The sequence below is a fragment of the Oncorhynchus tshawytscha genome, linkage group LG23 (assembly GCF_018296145.1).
Source record: "Oncorhynchus tshawytscha isolate Ot180627B linkage group LG23, Otsh_v2.0, whole genome shotgun sequence".
NCBI classification, from domain to species: Eukaryota; Metazoa; Chordata; class Actinopteri; order Salmoniformes; family Salmonidae; genus Oncorhynchus; species Oncorhynchus tshawytscha.
The window spans coordinates 27,577,784-27,599,622 of record NC_056451.1 but is presented as its reverse complement, the minus strand read 5'-3'; the positions used below and the strand labels follow the sequence as shown (position 1 = coordinate 27,599,622).

The window sequence follows — 21,839 nt, the reverse complement described above, 5'->3', positions numbered from 1 at the left end:
TGTTGCAGAGTGTGAGGTACAGAGGTACTGTATGGTGAGGTGTGATTGGTGTACCTTCCACATTGCGAAGATGATGAGGGCCAATAGCAGAAGCCCTCCAATGATGCTACCTATCAGAATCCAGAGAGAAATAGGGATGGCCCGCCCCTTTAGTACCTCCAACACCGTCTGACGGAGAGAAAGAGAAAAAAAGGTTGATAGTAGAGATAGTCAGACAGATATTCATCACCCTATACCAGCTTCCTACTCTATCTGGATGTAAACAACAGACAGACAGATATTCATCACCCTATACCAGCCTCCTACTCTATCTGGATGTAAACAACAGACAGACAGATATTCATCACCCTATACCAGCCTCCTACTCTATCTGGATGTAAACAACAGACAGACAGATATTCATCACCCTATACCAGCTTCCTACTCTATCTGGATGTAAACAACAGACAGACAGATATTCATCACCCTATACCAGCTTCCTACTCTATCTGGATGTAAACAACAGACAGACAGATATTCATCACCCTATACCAGCTTCCTACTCTATCTGGATGTAAACAACAGACAGACAGATATTCATCACCCTATACCAGCTTTCTACTCTATCTGGGTGTAAACAACAGACAGACAGATATTCATCACCCTATACCAGCCTCCTACTCTATCTGGATGTAAACAACAGACAGACAGATATTCATCACCCTATACCAGCTTTCTACTCTATCTGGGTGTAAACAACAGACAGACAGATATTCATCACCCTATACCAGCTTTCTACTCTATCTGGATGTAAACAACAGACAGACAGATATTCATCACCCTATACCAGCTTCCTACTCTATCTGGGTGTAAACAACAGACAGACATATTCATCACCCTATACCAGCTTTCTACTCTCTCTGGATGTAAACAACAGACAGACAGATATCATCACCCTATACCAGCTTCCTACTCTATCTGGGTGTAAACAACAGACAGACATATTCATCACCCTATACCAGCTTCCTCTATCTGGATGTGAACAACAGACAGACAGATATCATCACCCTATGGCAGCTTCCTACTCTATCTGGATGTAAACAACAGACAGACAGATATCATCACCCTATACCAGCTTCCTACTCTATCTGGATGTGAACAACAGACAGACAGATATTCATCACCCTATACCAGCCTCCTACTCTATCTGGATGTAAACAACAGACAGACATATTCATCACCCTATACCAGCTTCCTCTATCTGGATGTGAACAACAGACAGACAGATATCATCACCCTATACCAGCTTCCTACTCTATCTGGATGTAAACAACAGACAGACAGATATCATCACCCTATACCAGCTTTCTACTCTCTCTGGATGTAAACAACAGACAGACAGATATCATCACCCTATACCAGCTTCCTACTCTATCTGGGTGTAAACAACAGACAGACATATTCATCACCCTATACCAGCTTCCTCTATCTGGATGTGAACAACAGACAGACAGATATCATCACCCTATGGCAGCTTCCTCTATCTGGATGTAAATGAGTCAGGCACAGACAAGGCTAAACCAGTCCTCCACTATTAGTGTTAATCCTGCTATTCTCTCACCTCCCTCCAGATGGCGCCACTCCCCAGAGTGACCAGGTTAGATTCCTGAGCAGCCAGACGATAGGCACTCACTATCCTCACCACCTTAAACTTAGCCTGGTGACAGAGACACAAAGTCAGAGTGAGTGTTTTTATAGTTAGAGCTGTGTGTGTGTGTGTGTGTGTGTGTGAGAGAGAGAGAAACTTCGTACCTGTCTGAAGAAGTTGTCGTGGACCCTGCGGCTGACTCGTATGAGAGCAGTCTGTCCTCGATGCAGCTGCTGTACCTCACACACCACCTCCACACACCACGACCTGCTGCAGTTCTACACACCGCACATAGAAACATGTTACAACTGTAAATACACTATATAGCTAGTTAGGATTGTGAATGAGATCATCTTGTTCGTGGGTATTTGTGTGTGCATGTATGTGCGTGCATCAGTGTATATGTGTCTGTCTGTTCTCACCAGTAGGTCAGTCTGTTGCATGTCTTCAGGATGTAGTGGTCGTACATCTCTCTGTCTGTCCTTCAGCTGGGACACGTCACTGTCTACACTGCAGTTCACCCCTGTCACCTGACATCATAAAGGTCACAGTTCAGAACCAGAGAGAAATGACAATAACTGTTTATTCCAACAGTAGTGGGAGAGGGTTAGTACTCACGTTGTAAGAGAAGACCTCAGTAACAGCCATGAAGACTCTGTCTCCAGCTGCTACAGAGGGCAGGCTCAGTCTCAACTCCAGGTTACTCACACTGTAACAGCCCAGGTTCTGCAGCTACACACAGAACACATTAGTCTGAGGTGTGTGTGTGTGTGTGTGTGTGTGTGTGTGTGTGTGTGTGTGTGTGTGTGTGTGTGTGTGTGTGTGTGTGTGTGTGTGTGTGTGTGTGTGTGTGTGTGTGTGTGTGTGTGTGTGTGTGTGTGTGTGTGTGTGTGTAAGACAGTATGTATGGTTATGTGTGTGATTGTGCAGTAAGGATATTAAGGAAACAGATATATTGTGTGTGCACTGCTTACCCTGAAGTGTGTGTAGAACTCTGGTCCTATTGCCTCTGATATGGTTCTGGTTGGGTGGACCTCATAACGGTTCAGATTGGAGTCACTACAAAGAAAGGTAGAGATACAGGGAATGAGAGAGAGAGAGAGACCGAGAGACCGAGAGAGAGCTAGAGAGAGTCTAACCTGGTGATGAAGAGGTCAGGTTCGTACTGAACCACAGTCTGGAGCTGAACACTGTTGTCTCCCAACGTAGCCTCTCTCTCCACACTGTCACTATGGGAACCAGGAACACAGAGATGTATATGACAGACACATGACAAGACAAACACACAGTACTTCTGTCTCTGAATTTCAGGTTAATTTCTAGAAGCTCCCAATAGGAATCCCTTTACATTCCTCCATAGGATTATAATGAGTTACCTGGCAACTGTGAGTTTCATCTGGACTTTACTGAGCAGAGACGTACAGCTGAACTCAAACTCTAACATGAAGTTCACCTGACAGAGAGAAGATAAGAGGTGGGGGGGATTGAGTTTGTGGTATCAGAACTACACTGAACAAATATATGAACGCACCATGAAACAATTTCTAAGATTTTTCCATTTGCCTCATGCAGTGAGACACATCTCCTTCACATATAGATGATCAGGGTGTTGATTGTGACCTGTGGAATGTTGTCCCACTCCTCTTCAATGGCTCTGCAAAGTTACTGGATATTGGAAGGAACTGGAACACGCTGTCGTACACGTTGACCCAGAGCATCCCAAACATACTCAATGGGTGACATGTCTGGTGAGTTTGCAGGCCATGGAAGAACTGGGACATTTTCAGCTTCCAAGAATTGTGTACAGATCCTTGCGACATGGGGCCGTGCATTATCATGCTGAAACATGAGGTGATGGCGGTGGATGGCAAGACAATGGGCCTCAGGATCTCGTCACAGTACATCGGTGCATTCAAATTATCATCCATAAAATGCCATTGTATTTGTTGTCTGTAGATTATGCCTGCCCATACCATAACCCTACCCCCACTATGGGGCACTCTGTTCACAACGTTGACGTCAGCAAACCACTCACCTACCCGACTCCATATGTCTGACATCTGCCCGGTACAGCTGAAACCGGGATTCATCTGTGAAGAGCACACTTCTCCAGCGTGCCAGTGGCCAGGAAGGTGAGCATTTGCCCACTGAAGTCGATTACAACGCCAAACTGCAATCAATTCAAGACCCTGGTGAGGACGGCAAGCACACAAATGAGCTTCCCTGAGACGGTTTCTGACAGTTTGTGCAGAAATTCTTCAGTTGTGCAAACCCACAGTTTCATCAGCTGTCTGGGTGGCTGGTCTCAGACGATCCCGCTGGTGAAGAGGCCGGATGTGGAGGTCCTGAGCTGGTGTGGTTACACGTAGTCTGCGATTGTGAGGCCGGTTGGACGTACTGCCAAATTCTCTAAAACGACGTTGGAGGCAGCTTATGGTAGAGAAATTAACATTCAATTCTTTGGCAACAGCACTGGTGACATTCCTGCATCCAGCATGCTAATTGCACGCTCCCTCAAAACCTGAGACATCTGTGGCATTGTGTTGTTTGACAAAACTGCACATTTTAGAGTGGCCTTTTATTGTCCCCAGCACAAGGTGCACCTGTGTAATGATCATGCCGTTTAATCATCTTTTTGATATGCCACACCTGTCAGGTGGATGGATTATCTTGGCAAAGGAGAAATGCTCACTAACAGGGATGTAAACAACATTTGAGAAAAACACGCTTTTTGTGCGTATGGAAGATTTCTGGGATCTTTTATTTCAGCTCATGAAACATGGGACCAACACTTAACATGTTGTGTTTATATTTCTGGTCATTGTATTTGATGCCAGACAGACAGACCTTGGAGTGGGAGCGGAACACAGGATAGCTGACATTACAGGAATGACTGTTGGAACTGAGAGATGAACACTCAATTTTCAACTGGGTATCCTCCTAGAGAGAGAGAAGGAGAGAGAGATAGGGATGGAGACATCGAAAGGGAGGGAGGAAGAGAGACAAGGGGGAGGAGAATAAAATTGTCAGGTTCATGTTGTAAATCTGTGTGTAATGTGTGTGTGTGTGTGTGTGTGTGTGTGTGTGTGTGTGTGTGTGTGTGTGTGTGTGTGTGTGTGTGTGTGTGTGTGTGTGTCTGTGTGGTGTGTGGTGTGTGTGTGTTTCGTACCCGTATACTGAGACTAGAGAAGTGGAGGTTGCGTGAGTAGTGCAGTGTCAGGCTGGTGTTGTAGGCGTTCTCCAGTCTGTTCTGCAGCTGGACTTCTACAGCCAGACGTCTGCGAGGGCTACGGATCACATAGGGCTGCTGTCTGCAGAGAGGAGTTACATTCAGACATTCATACAACTACTACACGACTACTACACAACATTAATACAACAACTACAAACATTAATACATGAATACAACAGGAACGCTTGACTTAGTAATTGTTTGGCTGATTGAGTGTTGACTGGACACAAAAAGAGAGGAACATTTTTGATCAGGTGTGTGTGTCTATACGTGTGTGTCCATGCATGTGTGTGTGCACATGTGTTCGTGTGTGTTTGTGTGTGTGAGATGTACCTTGTCCCAGAGATGTCCATATGAGCCTGCAGCACCAGATCAGTGACACACACATCATCCTCACCACAGTCTTTGAAGAACGCAATCTGGAGACATCAAGGTACAGTATTTGAAATGGAGGTGCCAGAGTAATACTGTAGATAACGTACAGTAACAGTAATTTACATCATACAATTTGGCCAGGATGCTACGAGCACCCCACACACACCCCACACACTGACCGATCTCTTGAAGGTGGTGGGCCAGCCTTCGTCCAGCACTGGGCCGCTCTCTGTGTCGTTGATCTTAAAGCGCAGGGAGAAGCTGATTGGACGGATGTAGTCTGCTGTGTCCTATCACAGACAGAGACAAAGGGTTAGAGGTCAATATCATGTTTCAGCATGTAGATTGTGTGTGTCGGTCGGGGTGAAGGATGTGTGCAGATGTGTGTTTTGGCATTGTGTGTGACATATGGAAGGGCAGGTTGTGGCAGTAGCGTGTACATGTTGGTTGTGTGTTTGTGTCAGGGCATGTGTGTATGTTAGTTGTGTAGTGTGTGCGTGTGTGTGTGTATATGCCATTTAGCAGAGGCTTTTATCCAAAGCGGCTTACAGTCATGCGTACATACTTTTTTTTTAAGTATGTGTGGTCGCTGTTTGGTCCTAGGAATTGAACCCACTATCCTGGTGCTGCAAGTACCATACCAGCTGAGCTCTGGTGTGTGTCATACTCACAAACACATGGAAGGGCAGGTTGTGGCAGACGGTCTGTCCTGTGTGAACTCTGACCCCCAGCTGTGTCTGTCTCTGGTTGCTGTCGTCAAACAACGCCCTCGCTGTCAACTTTCTCTCATCCAACATGGCCACCACCGACAGATCTGAGGAGGAGGGAGAAGGGGATGTTAGTGTTGATAACAAATCTATCAAATCTAACAGGCGGACTCCCTCCCTCCCTCTCTCCCCCTCCCTCTCCCTTACTCTCTCCAGTCCCTGCCCCTCCCTCTCTCCCCTCCCTCTCCCTTACTCTCTCCAGTCCCTGCCCCTCCCTCTCTCCCCTCCCTCTCCCTTACCGAAGCTGCTGCTGTGAGTTCCAGGGGAACGGGACAGAGCCAGGAAGCAGGCTGTAGCGTTGAGACAGGCAGACTCCCTCCCTCCTCTCTGACACGTCTTCTGGATGACGTTGATGGAGTGGGGCTGGAAGGACAGACTCATGTTGATCTGGACTATACTACGAGAACTGGAGAGAGGGGAGGGAGAATTGATCATTCAATGATGACGATCATCATCACATTTAAAAAAAATACTCCACAACCAAGTCTGACAATTTATCCCTCCCCTCCTCTTCATTCCTCCACCTCCCCTCATCCCTCCTTTCTTACCTGAGTAGTACAGCACTGCCCTGGGCCCCCACAGCCAGGTCTAACAGACCATCTCCATCCAGGTCTAATCTGGCACTCACACTGCGCCCAAAATACTGCAGAGAGGGGGACAGGGACGACCCTGCGATACGCTACAAGGAGAAGGAGAGGTGAGCAAGGAGGTGGAGAGATGAGGGTAGAGAAGTGGAGGAGAGAGACATAGAATGAGGTCAATGGAAATACTACAGCGAAGAATGATATCACTTTAAAAACAAATCTTCACTTTCCTTTTCACAGAGATGGACTCCACCTATACTTCTGGTGACACTTCTTTCTCTACCTGTTTGTAGTTGTGGATGATGTGTATATCTACCTGTTTGTAGTTGTGGATGATGTGTATATCTACCTGTTTGTAGTTGTGGATGATGTGTGTGTCTACCTGTTTGTAGTTGTGGATGATGTGTATGTCTACCTGTTTGTAGTTGTGGATGATGTGTATGTCTACCTGTTTGTAGTTGTGGATGATGTGTATGTCTACCTGTTTGTAATTGTGGATGATGTGTATGTCTACCTGTTTGTAGTTGTGGATGATGTGTATGTCTACCTGTTTGTAATTGTGGATGATGTGTATGTCTACCTGTTTGTAGTTGTGGATGATGTGTATGTCTACCTGTTTGTAGTTGTGGATGATGTGTATGTCTACCTGTTTGTAGTTGTGGATGATGTGTATGTCTACCTGTTTGTAATTGTGGATGATGTGTATGCCCTGGCCGTGGTAGATGTATATGGCCCCATTGTGTCCGTCCTCTAGGGGTGCCCCCACCAGCAGGTCAGTGTACCCGTCATGGTTGAGGTCTGGGGCGGAGGCCAGGGCGTAGCCAAACCTAGCATCCTGGAACCTATCCTCTGCCTTCAGAGTACCGTTAGACACAAACACCTCCTCCTGAAAGAGAGAGAGAGAGAGAGAGAGAGAGAGAGAGAGAGAGGGGGAGAGAGAGAGAGAGAGAGAGAGAGAGCAAGAGGGAGGAGAGAAAGAGAAATGGAGAGAGACAGAGAGAGAGGCAGAGTGGAGAGAGAGAGACACAGAGTAGAGAGAGATAAAGACAGGCAGAGTAGAGAGAGAGAGAGAGAGAGAGAGAGAGAGAGAGAGAGAGACAGAGACAGAGACAGGCAGAGTAGGGAGAGATAAAGACAGGCAGAGTAGAGAGAGATAAAGACAGGCAGAGTAGAGAGAGAGAGTCAGCAGCTCCCAGCCATTCCTCTTCTTAATATCCTCAACCCCTTTCCCCTCCCTTAACTCTATCTCCCCCTTCGCCCATCTCTCACCCCCCTCCCCCTCTTTCTGACACCAGCTCAGTCCTTCCCCACTACTCCCCCCTGTCTCACCCCACTGAGGGAGTAGATGTAGACTCTGCCTGCCTCCTTGTTGCCAGGGCCCAGGTACATGGGTGCTGCCACCAGCAGAACATCAGTAATGCCATCCTGGTCCACGTCCAACCCACACACCTCACTGCCATAGTACGACCCAATCTACAGACAGAGAGAGAGAGAGAGAGAGAGAGAGAGAGAGAGAGAGAGAGAGAGAGAGAGAGAGAGAGAGAGAGAGAGAGAGAGAGAGAGAGAGAGAGAGACAGAGAGAGAGAGACAGAGAGAGACGGGGGTTGGGGTGAGTGAGAGTTTGATTGATAGATACATCCAATGAGGTATATACACACACACACACTAGCTACCTGTTCTCCATTGAGGGCCTGTGCAATGTTGACATCTCCATTGTCGCTCAGTTCAAACAGAATGACCTTTCCTTTGTGTTTGAACCTGGGAGCTCCAGCCACATACAGCCTCCTCCAGTCTCCCACTATCACTGACGACACTGTGTAGCCTAAACACACACAAATACTTTAATCAGATCCACAAATTACATACCACTTGCATCAGATTCAAATATCTCACAGGTCATACAGATGCCTGGAGACACATTAGGTATGGAAACAAAAATGATTGTGTAAATCCGTGATAAATTTAGTAGTATTATGTGTAAAACAGTGGTAAGTTTAGTAGTATTGTGTAAAACAGTGATACATTTAGTAGTATTATGTGTAAAACAGTGATAAGTTGAGTAGTATTATGTGTAAAACAGTGATACATTTAGTAGTATTATGTGTAAAACGGTGTAATGTAAAGTGTACATAGTGTAACGTAAGTAAGTTAAGTCACCCAGATAGGCAGCATGGTTCTTGAGCTCCTGGGGGAACTCTGACTCAAAGGCCTCTCTGGTGGGCATGATGCGGCCCTTAGCACCCTCCTTCAGCACCCCTCCGTCCCAGTCATACGCCCCCACCATCCCAAACAGGATGCCATCCTGAAACACACGCATGGGAGCGGGGGGATAAACATACAGTACAATGACAGATCAGAAATGCAAGACAATGACATGACACGCGCACTCGCATGCTTGCACACTACACACACACACACATGGTGGACTCACATCGAGAACGTGTGTGGAGAAGCCAATCTGGGACATCTCAAACTTGAAGGAGCTCTCGTTGTACCCCAGCGTCCCTGTGACGAAACAGAAACATCAAAACAACGTTTAACAAACCTTTCTAGCACATTTTCTGTAGTATCCAACACAAAAATCTAGTTGAGCAGAGCTCTCTGCTATTATTTCGTGTCATGTCATTCAAAAATGATTTTATTAAAGTCATGAGTCTCACCCTCTCATGTTTCTGTGCCCAACCACATATCTGTGTGGTGTGGGGGTTCAGTGACTGAGTGAGGGGCTAATGGGACCTCTGCTGAGGTGAAAGCAGAACAGGTTTACCCTGTGGTGTTGGAGGGCCAGTAGGAGGCACTCTTTCCTCTTGTCTAAAAAAAAATATCCCAATACTCCAGGGCAGTGATTGGGGACACTGCCCTGTGTAGGGTGCTGTCTTTCGGATGGGACGTTAAACGGGTGTCCTGACTCACTGAGGTCATTAAAGATCCCATGGCACTTATCATAAGAGTAGGGGTGTTAACCCCGGTGTCCTGGCTAAATTCCCAATATGACCCTCAAACCATCACGGTCACCTAATAATCCCCAGTTTACAATTGCCTCATTAATCTCCCTCCTCTCCCCTGTAACTATTCCCCAGGTCGTTGATGCAAATGAGAACGTGTTCTCAGTCAACTTACCTGGTAAAATAACGGATAAATAAAAATAAATAAAAAACCTAACTCTCAGAGGAAGTTTAGTTGAATGTTTGGTTAATGTTTGTTCTGCCAGTGCCAGGTGGCTGACAAATGAATACCGTGATGGGACTAAACATGGCATCCTGTGCTGCCCACTCTGACACATGAATACCGTGATGAGACTAAACGTGGCATCCTGTGCTGCCCACTCTGACACATGAATACCGTGATGAGACTAAACGTGGCATCCTGTGCTGCCCACTCTGACACATGAATACCGTGATGGGACTAAACATGGCATCCTGTGCTGCCCACTCTGACACATGAATACCGTGATGAGACTAAACGTGGCATCCTGTGCTGCCCACTCTGACACATGAATACCGTGATGAGACTAAACGTGGCATCCTGTGCTGCCCACTCTGACACATGAATACCGTGATGAGACTAAACGTGGCATCCTGTGCTGCCCACTCTGACACATGAATACCGTGATGAGACTAAACATGGCATCCTGTGCTGCCCACTCTGACACATGAATACCGTGATGAGACTAAACGGGCATCCTATGCTGCCCAACACATGAATACCCTAAACATGGCATCCTGTGCTGCCCACTCTGACACATGAATACCGTGATGAGACTAAACGTGGCATCCTGTGCTGCCCACTCTGACACATGAATACCGTGATGAGACTAAACGTGGCATCCTGTGCTGCCCACTCTGACACATGAATACCGTGATGAGACTAAACGTGGCATCCTGTGCTGCCCACTCTGACACATGAATACCGTGATGGGACTAAACATGACATCCTGTGCTGCCCACTCTGACACATGAATACCGTGATGAGACTAAACGTGGCATCCTGTGCTGCCCACTCTGACACATGAATACTCACTCTCAATTCAAATACTGTTCTTTTACTTCTATCTCCCTTTCACCTTTACTCCATACATTCCCTCCCTTCCTTCCCCTCCCCAATCTGCCACTATCTAGATGCCACAGGTTAGTGCCCTCTCTCTCCCTCCTCACTCAAGAACCCAGCTGGTATATAGAATCTACCTCCCTCATCCTCCTCTCATATCCTCCACTTCCTTCCTCCCTCGCTCCCTACAGACTTCAGGGTGGCATAATTTCCTCCCTTGTTCCTGTAAGTGTTGTGATAGCTGCTTGCGCCCTTCTTTCCTTTTCAAGGTAGTGGCATCTATTCATCCCTTCCTCTTTCATTCCATCTGGGATTAAATGTGGCACCATTCCCCCTTTTTTGCCTCTTTCTCAATTGAAAGAGAGTAACATCCCTCTCTCTTCTAACTTTCTCCCTGGTTAAATAAGAAAGCAGTCCCTCCCTGTCTCCAGAACACAGACACCCTTTACCCTCCTTTCTCTTTCCAGCACTTTCACCTCTCCCCCCCCCCCTTCCTCTTCCTCTCTCCATCTCACCCTCTAGAGTGAAGATGCGGTCTCCTAGTGCATCTACGATGTCGTTGAGCGCCGCCTCGTCAGTCACGTTGAAAAAGTATTTGTCGTCAGGGTCGCTGGCAATGTACTTGATCTCACTGATAAACGTCTCTGGGTCCTGCTGCCTGCGGATGTAGTGACCCAATACCTGGAGGGAGAGAGAAAGGGATGAGAAAAGAGACGGGGAGGGAGAGAGAAAGGGATGAGAAAAGAGACGGGAGAGATAAAGGGGGAGGGAGAGAGAAAGGGATGAGGAAAGAGAGGGGGAGAGATAAAGGGGGAGAGGAAAGGGATGAGAAAAGAGAGGGGGAGAGATAAAGGAGGAGAGAAAGGGATGAGGGGGAGGGGGAGAGATAAAGGGCGAGGGAGAGAGAGAGGGATGAGGAAAGAGAGGGGGAGAGATAAAGGGGAGGGAGAAAGAAAGGGATGAGGAAAGAGAGGGGGAGAGAAAGGGGAAGGGAGAGAGAAAGGGATGAGGAAGGAGAGGGGGAGAGATAAAGGGGAAGGGAGAGAGAAAGGGATGAGGAAAGAGAGGGGGAAGATAAAGCGGGAGGGAGAGAGAAAGGGATGAGGAAAGCGAGGGGGAGAGAAAGGGCGAGGGCGAGAGAGAGGGATGAGGAAAGAGAGGGGGAGAGATAAAGCGGGAGGGAGAGAGAAAGGGATGAGGAAAGCGAGGGGGAGAGAAAGGGCGAGGGAGAGAGAGAGGGATGAGGAAAGAGAGGGGGAGAGAAAGCGGGAGGGAGAGAGAGAGGATGAGGAAAGAGAGGAGGGAGAGATAAAGCGGGAGGGAGAGAGAAAGGGATGAGGAAAGCGAGGGGGGAGAGAAAGGGCGAGGGAGAGAGAGAGGGATGAGGAAAGAGAGGAGGGAGAGATAAAGCGGGAGGGAGAAAGGGGTTAAAGGGAAGGGTAGAAAAACAAAAGGGAGAGAAAAAAGGGGTTAAATGTAAGGGACAGAAAAAGTGAAAGGTAGAGCGAGAGATAACATTAACAGACATATTCTCTACGTCTTCCGCCAATAACTCCTCCATGTTTCACAGGGACAGAGAACATTTATATAGAGGGAGAGATATTACTGAGTCAGGACAATCTGAGAGGACAGAGAGAGAGCTGCCAACACCAACCCCGTACAGTACAGTAGAGGACATAACCTGAATCAAGGACAACCACAGAGAGACAACCCTTAAAAGACAAAAAACAGATCATGTACGTAGGGTTCTAACTAAGAGGTTGTCTAAAAATGGAGTCAGCTAAAATGTTTGGGAAATACTGCTCTAGCAAACTGTGAAATGAAAGAATTGGTCCAGACAGGGGGAGAGAGATGACTGGTGTGGTAAGGTTCTCTAGTGTGAGGAGGCTATAGTTACAGCTACAGTTAGTAGTCTGTAATACAGAATAGCCTAAACACTGCAGTAAGGAGCACATTCCTCCCCAGAAACCCAATCCCAACAATCCTTCCCTGTCACTCTGGCTGCCATCTTAAATAAGGAAATTCTCTGTTTTCAAAGGGGAGGGAGGGAGGGAAGGAGGGATGGAGGAATGGAGGGGGGAGAGATGGCGGAAGGGAGGGAGGAAGAGAGAGAAGGAAGGAAGGAGGAATGGAGGGAGGGATGGAGGAAGGGAGGGAGGGATGAAGGGAGGGAGGGAGGGAGAGAGGGAAGGAGGAAGGTGGGGATGGAGGGATGGATGAAGAGAGGAAGGGAGAGAGGGAAGGAGGAAGGGAGGGAGGGATCGAGGGATGGATGAAGGGAGGGAGGGAGAGAGGGAAGGAGGGATCGAGGGATGAAGGGAGGGAGGGATGGAGGAAGCAAGGAAGGAAGGAAGCAAGGAAGGAAGAAAGGAAGGAAGGAAGGAAGGAAGGAAGGAAGGAAGGAAGGAAGGAAGGAAGGAAGGAAGGAAGGAAGGAAGGAAGGAAGGAAGGAAGGAAGGAAGGAAGGAAGGAAGGTGGAGGGAGGGTTTAATGTGAAGGAATCCTACACTATAAATGTATACATGGAGATATTATAGAAGCAGAGAAATTCCGTTGGTCTTGCCAGCTGCTGCTGGTTTGTCCTCAGAGTCACGAACGGAGAGGGAGGACAGAAATACAGACAGTGGGAGGTAGCTTGTTAACTATTCAAAACATACAGTGAAGTTATAGCTACTGCAAATGTATATGCACATGTATACACACAGTTGCACAGGCACATGCACACAAACAAACTCGCAAACAGGCAAACACACCCCCTTTGACCCCTCCTCTTGTTGACTATAAATTCTGTGTGAGTCGGCAGGCAGGCAGGCTGATGTATAAAACACGACTCAGGCTGTTATTTTAGAGAGCTTGTTGCTCTGCTCTCCCCAAAGGGCTGTTTTCTGTCCTACACACACTGGCAGCAGGACAGAGAGCAACAACATCAAAACATTGCAGCCGTCACAGTGAAACCACGTTTCAGCATCAAGACCCTGGAGATTCTCTCTCTCTCTCTCTCTCTCTCTCTCTCTCTCGCTCTCTCTTCAATTCCATTTAATTTAAGGGGTTTTATTGGTGTGCGAAACATATGTTTACAGAGAAAATAAATAAACATAAATATGGGTTGTATTTACAATGGTGCTTGTTCTTCACTGGTTGCCCTTTTTTTGGCAACAGGTCACAAATCTTGCTACTGTGATGCACACTGTGGTATTTCACCAAACATATATGAGAGTTTGTCTAAATGCTATGCTCACTGAGTCTGGACATAGTCAAAGCTTTCCTTAAGTTTGGGTCAGTCACAGTGGTCAGGTATTCTGCCACTGTGTACTCAAATAGCATTCGAGTTATCTCTGTTTTTTTGTAAATTCTTTCCAATGTGTAAAGTAATTATCTTTTTGTTTTCTCATGATTTGGTTGGGTCTAATTGTGTTGCTGTCCTGGTGCTCTGTGGGGTGTGTTTGTGTTTGTGAACAGAACCCAGGACCCAGGACCAGCTTGCTTAGGGGACTCTTCTCCAGGTTAATTTCTCTGTAGGTGATGGCTTTGTTATCAATGGTTTGGGAATCGCTTCCTTTTAGGTGGTTGTAGAATTTAACAGCTCTTTTCTGGATTTGGATAATTAGTGGGTATCGGCCTAATTCTGCTCTGCATGCATTATTTGGTGTTTTAGGTTGTACACAAAATATATTTTTGCAGAATTCTGCATGCAGAGTCTCAATTTGGTGTTTGTCCCATTTTGTGAATTCTTGGTTGGTGACCGGACCCCAGACCTCACAACCATAAAGGGCAATGGGTCCTGTAAATGATTCAAGTATTTTTAGCCAGATCCTAATTAGTATGTTACATTTTTTTTTACATGTTCCTTTTGATGACATAGAAGGCCCTTCTTGCCTTGTCTCTCAGATTGTTCACAGCTTTGTGGAAGTCCCCCCTCTCTCTCTCTCTCTCTCTCTCTCTCTCTCTCTCTCTCTCTCTCTCTCTCTCTCTCTCTCTCTCTCTCTCTCTCTCTCTCTCTCTCTCTCTCTCTCTCTCTCTCTCTCTCTCTCTCTCTCAATTCAATTCAATTCAAGGGGCTTTATTGGCATGGGAAACATATGTTAACATTGCCAAAGCAAGTGAGGTAGATAATATACAAAAGTGAAATAAACAATAAAAATTAACAGTAAACATTATACATACAGAAGGTTCAAAACAATAAAGACATTACAAATGTCATATTATATATACAGTGTTGTAACAATGTACAAATGGTCAAGGAAAATAAATAAGCATAAATATGGGTTGTATTTACAAGGGTGTTTGTTCTTCACTGGTTGCCCTTTTCTTGTGGCAACAGGTCACAAATATTGCTGCTCTGATGGCACACTGTGGAATTTCACCCAGTAGATATGGGATTTTATCAAAATTGGATTTGTTTTCGAATTCTTTGTGGATCTGTGTAATCTGAGGGAAATATGTCTCTCTAATATGGTCATACATTTGGCAGGAGGTTAGGAAGTGCAGTCTCTCTCTCTCTCTCTCTCTCAGTCCCCCCGTCTCTCTCTCTCTCTCTCTCTCTCAGTCCGCTGTCTCTCTCTCTCAGTCCACCTGTCTCTCTCTCTCTCAGTCCACCTGTCTCCCTCTCTCTCTCTCTCTCTCTCTCTCAGTCCACCTGTCTCTCTCTCTCAGTCCCCCCCATCTCTCTCTCTCTCTCAGTCCCCCCGTCTCTCTCTCTCTCTCTCTCTGCCCCTCTCTCTCTCTCAGTCCCCCAGTCTCTCTCTCTCTCAGTCCACCCGTCTCTCTTTCTCTCTGTCCCCCAGTCTCTCTCTCTCTCTCTCTCTCTCTCTCTCTCTCTCTCTCTCTCTCAGTCCCACTGTCTCTCTGACAGTGGCACTGCAGGCCCCAGTGTTTATATTGTGGTTCCTCTGGTGACTGTGGCTCTGCAGGTCCCAGTGTTTATATTGTGGTTCCTCTGGTGACAGTGGCTCTGCAGGTCCCAGTGTTTATATTGTGGTTCCTCTGGTGACAGTGGCTCTGCAGGTCCCAGTGTTTATATTGTGGTTCCTCTGGTGACAGTGGCCCTGCAGGTCACAGTGTTTATATTGTGGTTCCTCTGGTGACAGTGGCCCTGCAAGTCCCAGTGTTTATATTGTGGTTCCTCTGGTGACAGTGGCTCTGCAGGTCCCAGTGTTTATATTGTGGTTCCTCTGGTGACTATGGCTCTGCAGGTCCCAGTGTTTATATTGTGGTTCTTCTGGTGACTGTGGCTCTGCAGGTCCCAGTGTTTATATTGTGGTTCCTCTGGTGACAGTGGCCCTGCAGGTCCCAGTGTTTATATTGTGGTTCTTCTGGTGACAGTGGCCCTGCAGGTCCCAGTGTTTATATTGTGGATCCTCTGGTGACAGTGGCCCTGCAGGTCACAGTCTTTATATTGTGGTTCCTCTGGTGACAGTGGCCCTGCAGGTCCCAGTGTTTATATTGTGGTTCCTCTGGTGACAGTGGCCCTGTAGGTCCCAGTGTTTATATTGTGGTTCTTCTGGTGACAGTGGCTCTGCAGGTCCCAGTGTTTATATTGTGGTTCCTCTGGTGACAGTGGCCCTGTAGGTCCCAGTGTTTATATTGTGGTTCCTCTGGTGACAGTGGCTCTGCAGGTCCCAGTGTTTATATTGTGGTTCCTCTGGTGACAGTGGCTCTGCAGGTCACAGTGTTTATATTGTGGTTCCTCTGGTGACTGTGGCCCTGCAGGTCACAGTGTTTATATTGTGGGCTGGGGAAGAGTCTCCGACTACTCAGCCACTGGAGTCTGTTCTACCACACCACCAAAACCACATCACTCGAGACACTGATGGTGTGTGTGCATGTGTGTGTCTGTGTGTGTGTGTGTTAGGGTGGGGCAGGAAGACATAGCTGTTGTTACCCACTGGGTTATTTTAAGGAGCCAGAAGGGTTCAGTTAGTCATTTGCTGGGGCTATTTTAAAAACCACAGGCATTATTTCAGGCCAGTTTGAGGCTGAATGGGCAGGATGGCTAGCTCTCACGTTATGCAGGGTATGTGAGGTGGTATGGTGGAAAAGCTGTTTCAATACAGCTATTTCAGGAGTGGGGTTGGTTGGTGAGACTGTCTGCCATATTGGTTAGTGAGTTTTGTGGTGTAGCAGGCATGCCGCATTCATGTGTTCTATGAAACAGTGTGTGTGTGTGCGTGCATGCGTCTCTCTCTCTCTGTGTGTGTGTGTGTGTGTGTGTGTGTGTGTGTGTGTGTGTGTGTGTGTGTGCGTGTGTACTCACAGCGATGGCATATCTGGTGATGTTTCTCTTCTCACACTCCTCCAGAGCGTCCGGTAGCTCCTCCCCATCATGTGACTCTCCGTCCGTCACCACGATCATGACCTTGGTGGCCCCCTCCCTCGCCCCCCGCTCAGGGCTGAATGCCTCCGTACTGGACAAAGACAGATATAAAGAACTTTATTAGGTAAATATCACAGTGCTGTTGTCAGCATGTTAAAACAGCACATACTGGTTCAAGACCCAAACTGCTTACATGTACATTCTTGTTCTGTTGCCCTGAACCAAACCACAATAAAACACAAATATTGTTCTAGAGTTGGATCTGAAACATCATGGCCTGAAGTAGAGTATCTCATGACAAGCTGTAGACCACACTATTTGCCAAGAGAGTTTTCATCTATTTTTTTCGTGGCTGTTTATGTACCACCACAGACAGGCACTAAGACCTCACTCAGTCAGCTGTATCAGGAAATAAGCAAACAGGAAACCGCTCACCCAGAGGCAGCGTTCCTAGTGGCCTGGGACTTTTATGCAGGGAAACTTAAATCCATTTGACCTAATTTCTATCAGCATGTTAAATGCGCAACCAGAGGGGAAAAAATTCTAGATCACCTTTATTCCACACACAGAGACGCGTACAAAGCTCTCCCTCGCCCTCCATTTGACAAATATGACCACAATTCTATACTCCTGATTCCGGCTTACCAGCTAAAATTAAAGCAGGAAGCACCAGTGACTCAGTCTATAAAAGAAAGTGGTCAAATGAAGCAGATGCTGAACTACAGGACAGTTTTGCTAGCACAGACTGGAATATGTTATGGGATTCTTCCGATGGCCTTGAGGAGTACACCACATCAGTCACTGGCTTTATCAATAAGTGCATCGAGGACATCGTCCCCACAGTGACTGTACGTACATACCCCAACCAGAAGCCATGGATTACAGGCAACATTCTCACTGAGCTAAAGGTTAAAGCTGCCGCTTTCAAGGTGCGGGACTCTAACCCGGAAGGTTATAAGAAATCCTGCTATACCCTCAGATGAACCATCAAACAAGCTAAGTGCCAATACAGGACTAAGATTGAATCATACTACACCGGCTCCGACGCTCGTCAGATGTGGCAGGGCCTGCAAACTATTACAGACTACAAAGGGAAGCACAGCCGCGAGCTGCCCAGTGACACGAGCCTACCAGATGAGCTAAATCACTTCTATGCTCGCTTCGAGGCAAGCAACACTGAGACATGCATGAGAGCATCAGCTGTTCCGGGCGACTGTGTGATCATGCTCTCCATAGCCAACGTGAGTAAGACCTTTTGTAACTGACAGTTAGACTTACAGGTTATGTCGTTGTCTTTTGTTTGAATTGTTTACGTGTCCGCTGTGCGGGGGAAATGATAATACCAGCGGAACTACGTAGCTAATACTGTTGTAACGGGGATCCTTATTATAGCAACACACCTTTGGAGGGAAAGCAATCCTGCGCTGCGTTAGCTAAGTTTTCATGTCATCGGGTGTAGATCATAAAGGTTGAAGAGTGTATGTTAGGATGAAGTGTGAATTCATGCCAGGAATAATAAGTGTGAAGTTTGATTTCCTCCCTTCTGTAATAAGCAGCCAATGAGGTATTTTTTCCTTTATTCATGTGTTTAATCTGAACCCGTTATAACGCCGGTTAAACTGTTATGTATGTAAGCACTTCAGAGTTATACCAAGCTAATAAGTCACTCGTAAGATAAGGTTGTAAGAGTGTGCTTAACTGTATTTTTCATTTACTTTATAGTTCTCACGGAAGGTGATAATTCTGACTAAAACTACAGAATAAAGCCGCCAGTTAAAATCAAGGAACGGTTGTGCTCGTGGTTACTGAAGGGAGCTACAGTGAGAACTCAATGCTCTTCACGAGCAAGAGAGAAAGAAGAATCTCATCCAGCTGTAAAACGTCTACAAGATTCCCAAATCCTGGTAGACCCTGTCATCTGCCAGATCAGAGTTTTGCACCTACTTGTAAACTAAGAAGAAAATCTCCACATAAGGAAGCATCGTGAGGCAACATAAGGTCAAGACTAACAGGAAAGTCAGACACGCAAGTACAAGTCAAGGTGTTTGAAGGTGGTCCTAGCCTTGTGAACAGCTAATAAGAGACTTTAAGATTACAATTCGTAAGGACTGGAGATAGTTGTGTATTTCATAAAGACTCTGGTATTATGCATTTGCTCTTTCTATCTTAATGTATCACTGGTATGTGTATTACTGGAAAAATATTATTTGATACTTACTAAAAATATATATATAGTTACAAACATTAAGGGTCAGCGTACACCTATTAATTCTATTTTCACCTGTAAGTTAATAGTGTAATTGTTTGGGAAGGGGTTTGTTCAAGCCTTATACATGTTTATACCACGTACTAAGGTTTAAATTACAGTGAATTGGAGTATAAATTATCTACTCACTTATCCAAACCTTACCTAGATTTGATTTGATTTGATTTAGAATGTCAGAAAGAGGTAGTTTCACTAAAGTTGATAGAGATGGGGTGGGTCAAGTTGAGCAGCAGCTGCAACACCTCGCAAACTTCAGGCCTTCATCAGAACAAACAGAGCAGCAGGAAGAGACCCAGACTGGTGTGGAGTCATGGCTGCCAGCGAATGATGATACAGAGGCTGCTAATGAGACATCACAACATGAGCCACGAAAAGGTGAGAGGGTCCGCAGGTTAACTGAAAAGGGCAGAGAACTGCGCAACGAAAGGTGGAGACAGCTCAAACATCGTTTCAGGGTCAGCTATGAGAAGTGGAAGGCTCTGGTATAGGAAGCAAAATTGTCACTGACAGCCTGTTGCTCTGAAGATCTACTAGAAGACCTCTTAAACAAGATTAGCCATACCTCTACAGAGCTAAACCTTGTCTATGTAAATTTGCGTCAAATCGACATACCCGACAACAATATACGCCGCAGAGTTGATACTTGTGAAGCAGTTACAATGTCTATTATCAAGACTGTAAGGTGTCATTTAAAAGACAGGGAAGAAGGTCAAAGTAACCAGATAGAGCTGCACTTGAAGGACAGCAATTCCTTGTGCATGTCCGAACTCTCACATTAGTCAAGTCTTAACTATCAGCCCTCAAGTGCTTCCTCCCAGTCTCAAAGCAATTCAAAGGTCAACTCCAGATGCTCAAGCGTGTCATCTGTCAAGAGACAAGAGGCTGCGGCGGAAGTTGCTGCTAACCAAGCAGCTTTAGAAGTAATGGTTAAGCAAGAACGCCAACTAGAAGAGCTTCAGAGACTCGAAGATGAAGATAAGAAGAGGACAGCGGAGCAAGAAGTCGAGGCTGTGAAACGCAGCTTAGAAGAAGCTAGGCTGCGAGTCAAGTTAGAGGTAGAAAATGCTGCCAGACGAAGGACGCTAGAAGACAAGCATAGAGAGTTAGAGCACCTAGGAGTGCTCAAGAAACTAAATGCTGCCAAGGCGCGGATGCAAGTGTATGAGCAAGATGAAAACTCAGAGGACGAGAAGAGAGAACTACTCTCTAACTGCAAATCTGTGAAAGAAATCGTGCACAGAAGTGGCTCATTTCACAGTCTCTCACCACAACATGTTGTGACAAGCACACAACAAGAAGATGGCACCAAGACCATGTTCAGGTTACTAGCGGAATCAATCAGTGAAAGCCGCCTCCCCATACCAGAACCAGTAACATTCAATGGAGAGCCTCTCTCGTACACTGACTGGAAGGTCTCTTTTCAGACTCTGATAGACAGGAAGAACATACCAGCAACTGAGAAGTTATATTACTTAAGAAAATATGTCGGTGGGCCTGCCAAGAAAGCCATCAAAAGTTACTTTATGTTAGGAACAGAATCAGCCTACCATGCTGCTTAGACCATTCTTGAAGAAAGGTACAGAAACAAATTCTTCATCGCCAAGTCTTTCAGAGATAAGCTCAATGCATGGCCTATGATAGGATCCAAGGACAGTCTTGAACTTAGAGACCTTGTAGACTTTCTTCGCAGCTGTGAAGCTGCTATGTCTCAGAATAAGGGCCTGGAGGTGCTTAATGACTGTAATGAAAACCAAAAGATCCTCGCTAAACTTCCAGATTGGCTAACTTCAAGATGGAATAGAAAGGTCACAGACATCTTAGAAGAAACGGAGATCTTTCCTAGCTTCAGTCAGTTTGTGAAGTTTCTCACGAGAGAAGCCAAGATTGCTTGCAATCCTGTAACATCCCTTCATGCTTTGAAACCAAGTGAAGATGGGAAACTTAAGACGCCAAGGATTCAAAACCCCGGAGCAAGGGTATTAGCAACTAACTCTGATGAGAAAGATACTGTTACTAGTTGTGTCTTCTGTGAGAAGTCAGGTCACAGTCTCCACAAATGCTGGAAGTTCATGGATAAGCCCACCGCAGAGCGACAGAAGTTTGTTCAAGAGAATAAATTGTGCTTTGGCTGTTTAAGGCCTGGGCATCGCTCGAAAGATTGTGATAACAGGAACACTTGCAACACATGGTCAGAGATATGTCAGAGGAGGCATCCATCCTGCCTGCACGAAGAAAGGTTAAGGGATAGGAAGACAGAGCCCCTACGAGATAAGGGGACAAGAGCGTCAAGTGAGGCCATATCTAACAGAGTCGTAAGGGACATTAACAACACTCACACCTCCACAATCATTCCAGTATGGGTGTCAACCACAAGTGAGCCAGATCGTGAAGTTCTTGTGTATGCACTTCTTGACACCCAGAGCGACACCACCTTTATCCTTGAAGAGACAACAAAGGCTCTCAATACAAGGAAGGAGCCAGTCCAACTGAAACGCTCTACAATGGCTTCAAGGAATACCATTGTGCCCTGCCAGAAGCTGTCTGGTTTGCAGGTTAGAGGGTTTTACTTGGAGAAGAAAATCCCTCTGCCAACGACCTACTCAAGAGAGTTTATTCCTGCAAACAGAG

At 46.3% G+C, this 21,839-nt stretch overlaps 1 protein-coding gene across 3 annotated transcripts in view; it reads right to left on the bottom strand.

The window, feature by feature from the left end:
- The window catches only part of LOC112235545 (integrin alpha-10-like), a 71,610-nt gene that overhangs the window by 2,057 nt on the left and 47,714 nt on the right, over positions 1-21,839 (bottom strand). For all 3 annotated transcript variants that reach the window (XR_006079758.1, XR_006079757.1, XM_042305105.1), the window contains exons 8-29: positions 16,886-17,036; positions 11,148-11,313; positions 9,017-9,090; positions 8,743-8,887; positions 8,259-8,407; positions 7,915-8,058; positions 7,265-7,471; positions 6,550-6,680; positions 6,241-6,407; positions 5,906-6,048; positions 5,414-5,524; positions 5,193-5,278; positions 4,797-4,938; positions 4,475-4,567; positions 3,004-3,080; positions 2,767-2,856; positions 2,602-2,686; positions 2,246-2,359; positions 2,050-2,157; positions 1,792-1,905; positions 1,601-1,696; positions 55-168 (exon numbers count right to left, since the gene is read on the bottom strand). Coding sequence is in view for 1 of the 3 variants with exons in the window: in XM_042305105.1 (XP_042161039.1) it covers positions 55-168; positions 1,601-1,696; positions 1,792-1,905; positions 2,050-2,157; positions 2,246-2,359; positions 2,602-2,686; positions 2,767-2,856; positions 3,004-3,080; positions 4,475-4,567; positions 4,797-4,938; positions 5,193-5,278; positions 5,414-5,524; positions 5,906-6,048; positions 6,241-6,407; positions 6,550-6,680; positions 7,265-7,471; positions 7,915-8,058; positions 8,259-8,407; positions 8,743-8,887; positions 9,017-9,090; positions 11,148-11,313; positions 16,886-17,036 (2,707 nt within the window). In the remaining 2 variants the exon portion in view is untranslated. The remainder of the gene's footprint in view (positions 1-54; positions 169-1,600; positions 1,697-1,791; positions 1,906-2,049; positions 2,158-2,245; positions 2,360-2,601; positions 2,687-2,766; positions 2,857-3,003; positions 3,081-4,474; positions 4,568-4,796; positions 4,939-5,192; positions 5,279-5,413; positions 5,525-5,905; positions 6,049-6,240; positions 6,408-6,549; positions 6,681-7,264; positions 7,472-7,914; positions 8,059-8,258; positions 8,408-8,742; positions 8,888-9,016; positions 9,091-11,147; positions 11,314-16,885; positions 17,037-21,839) is intronic.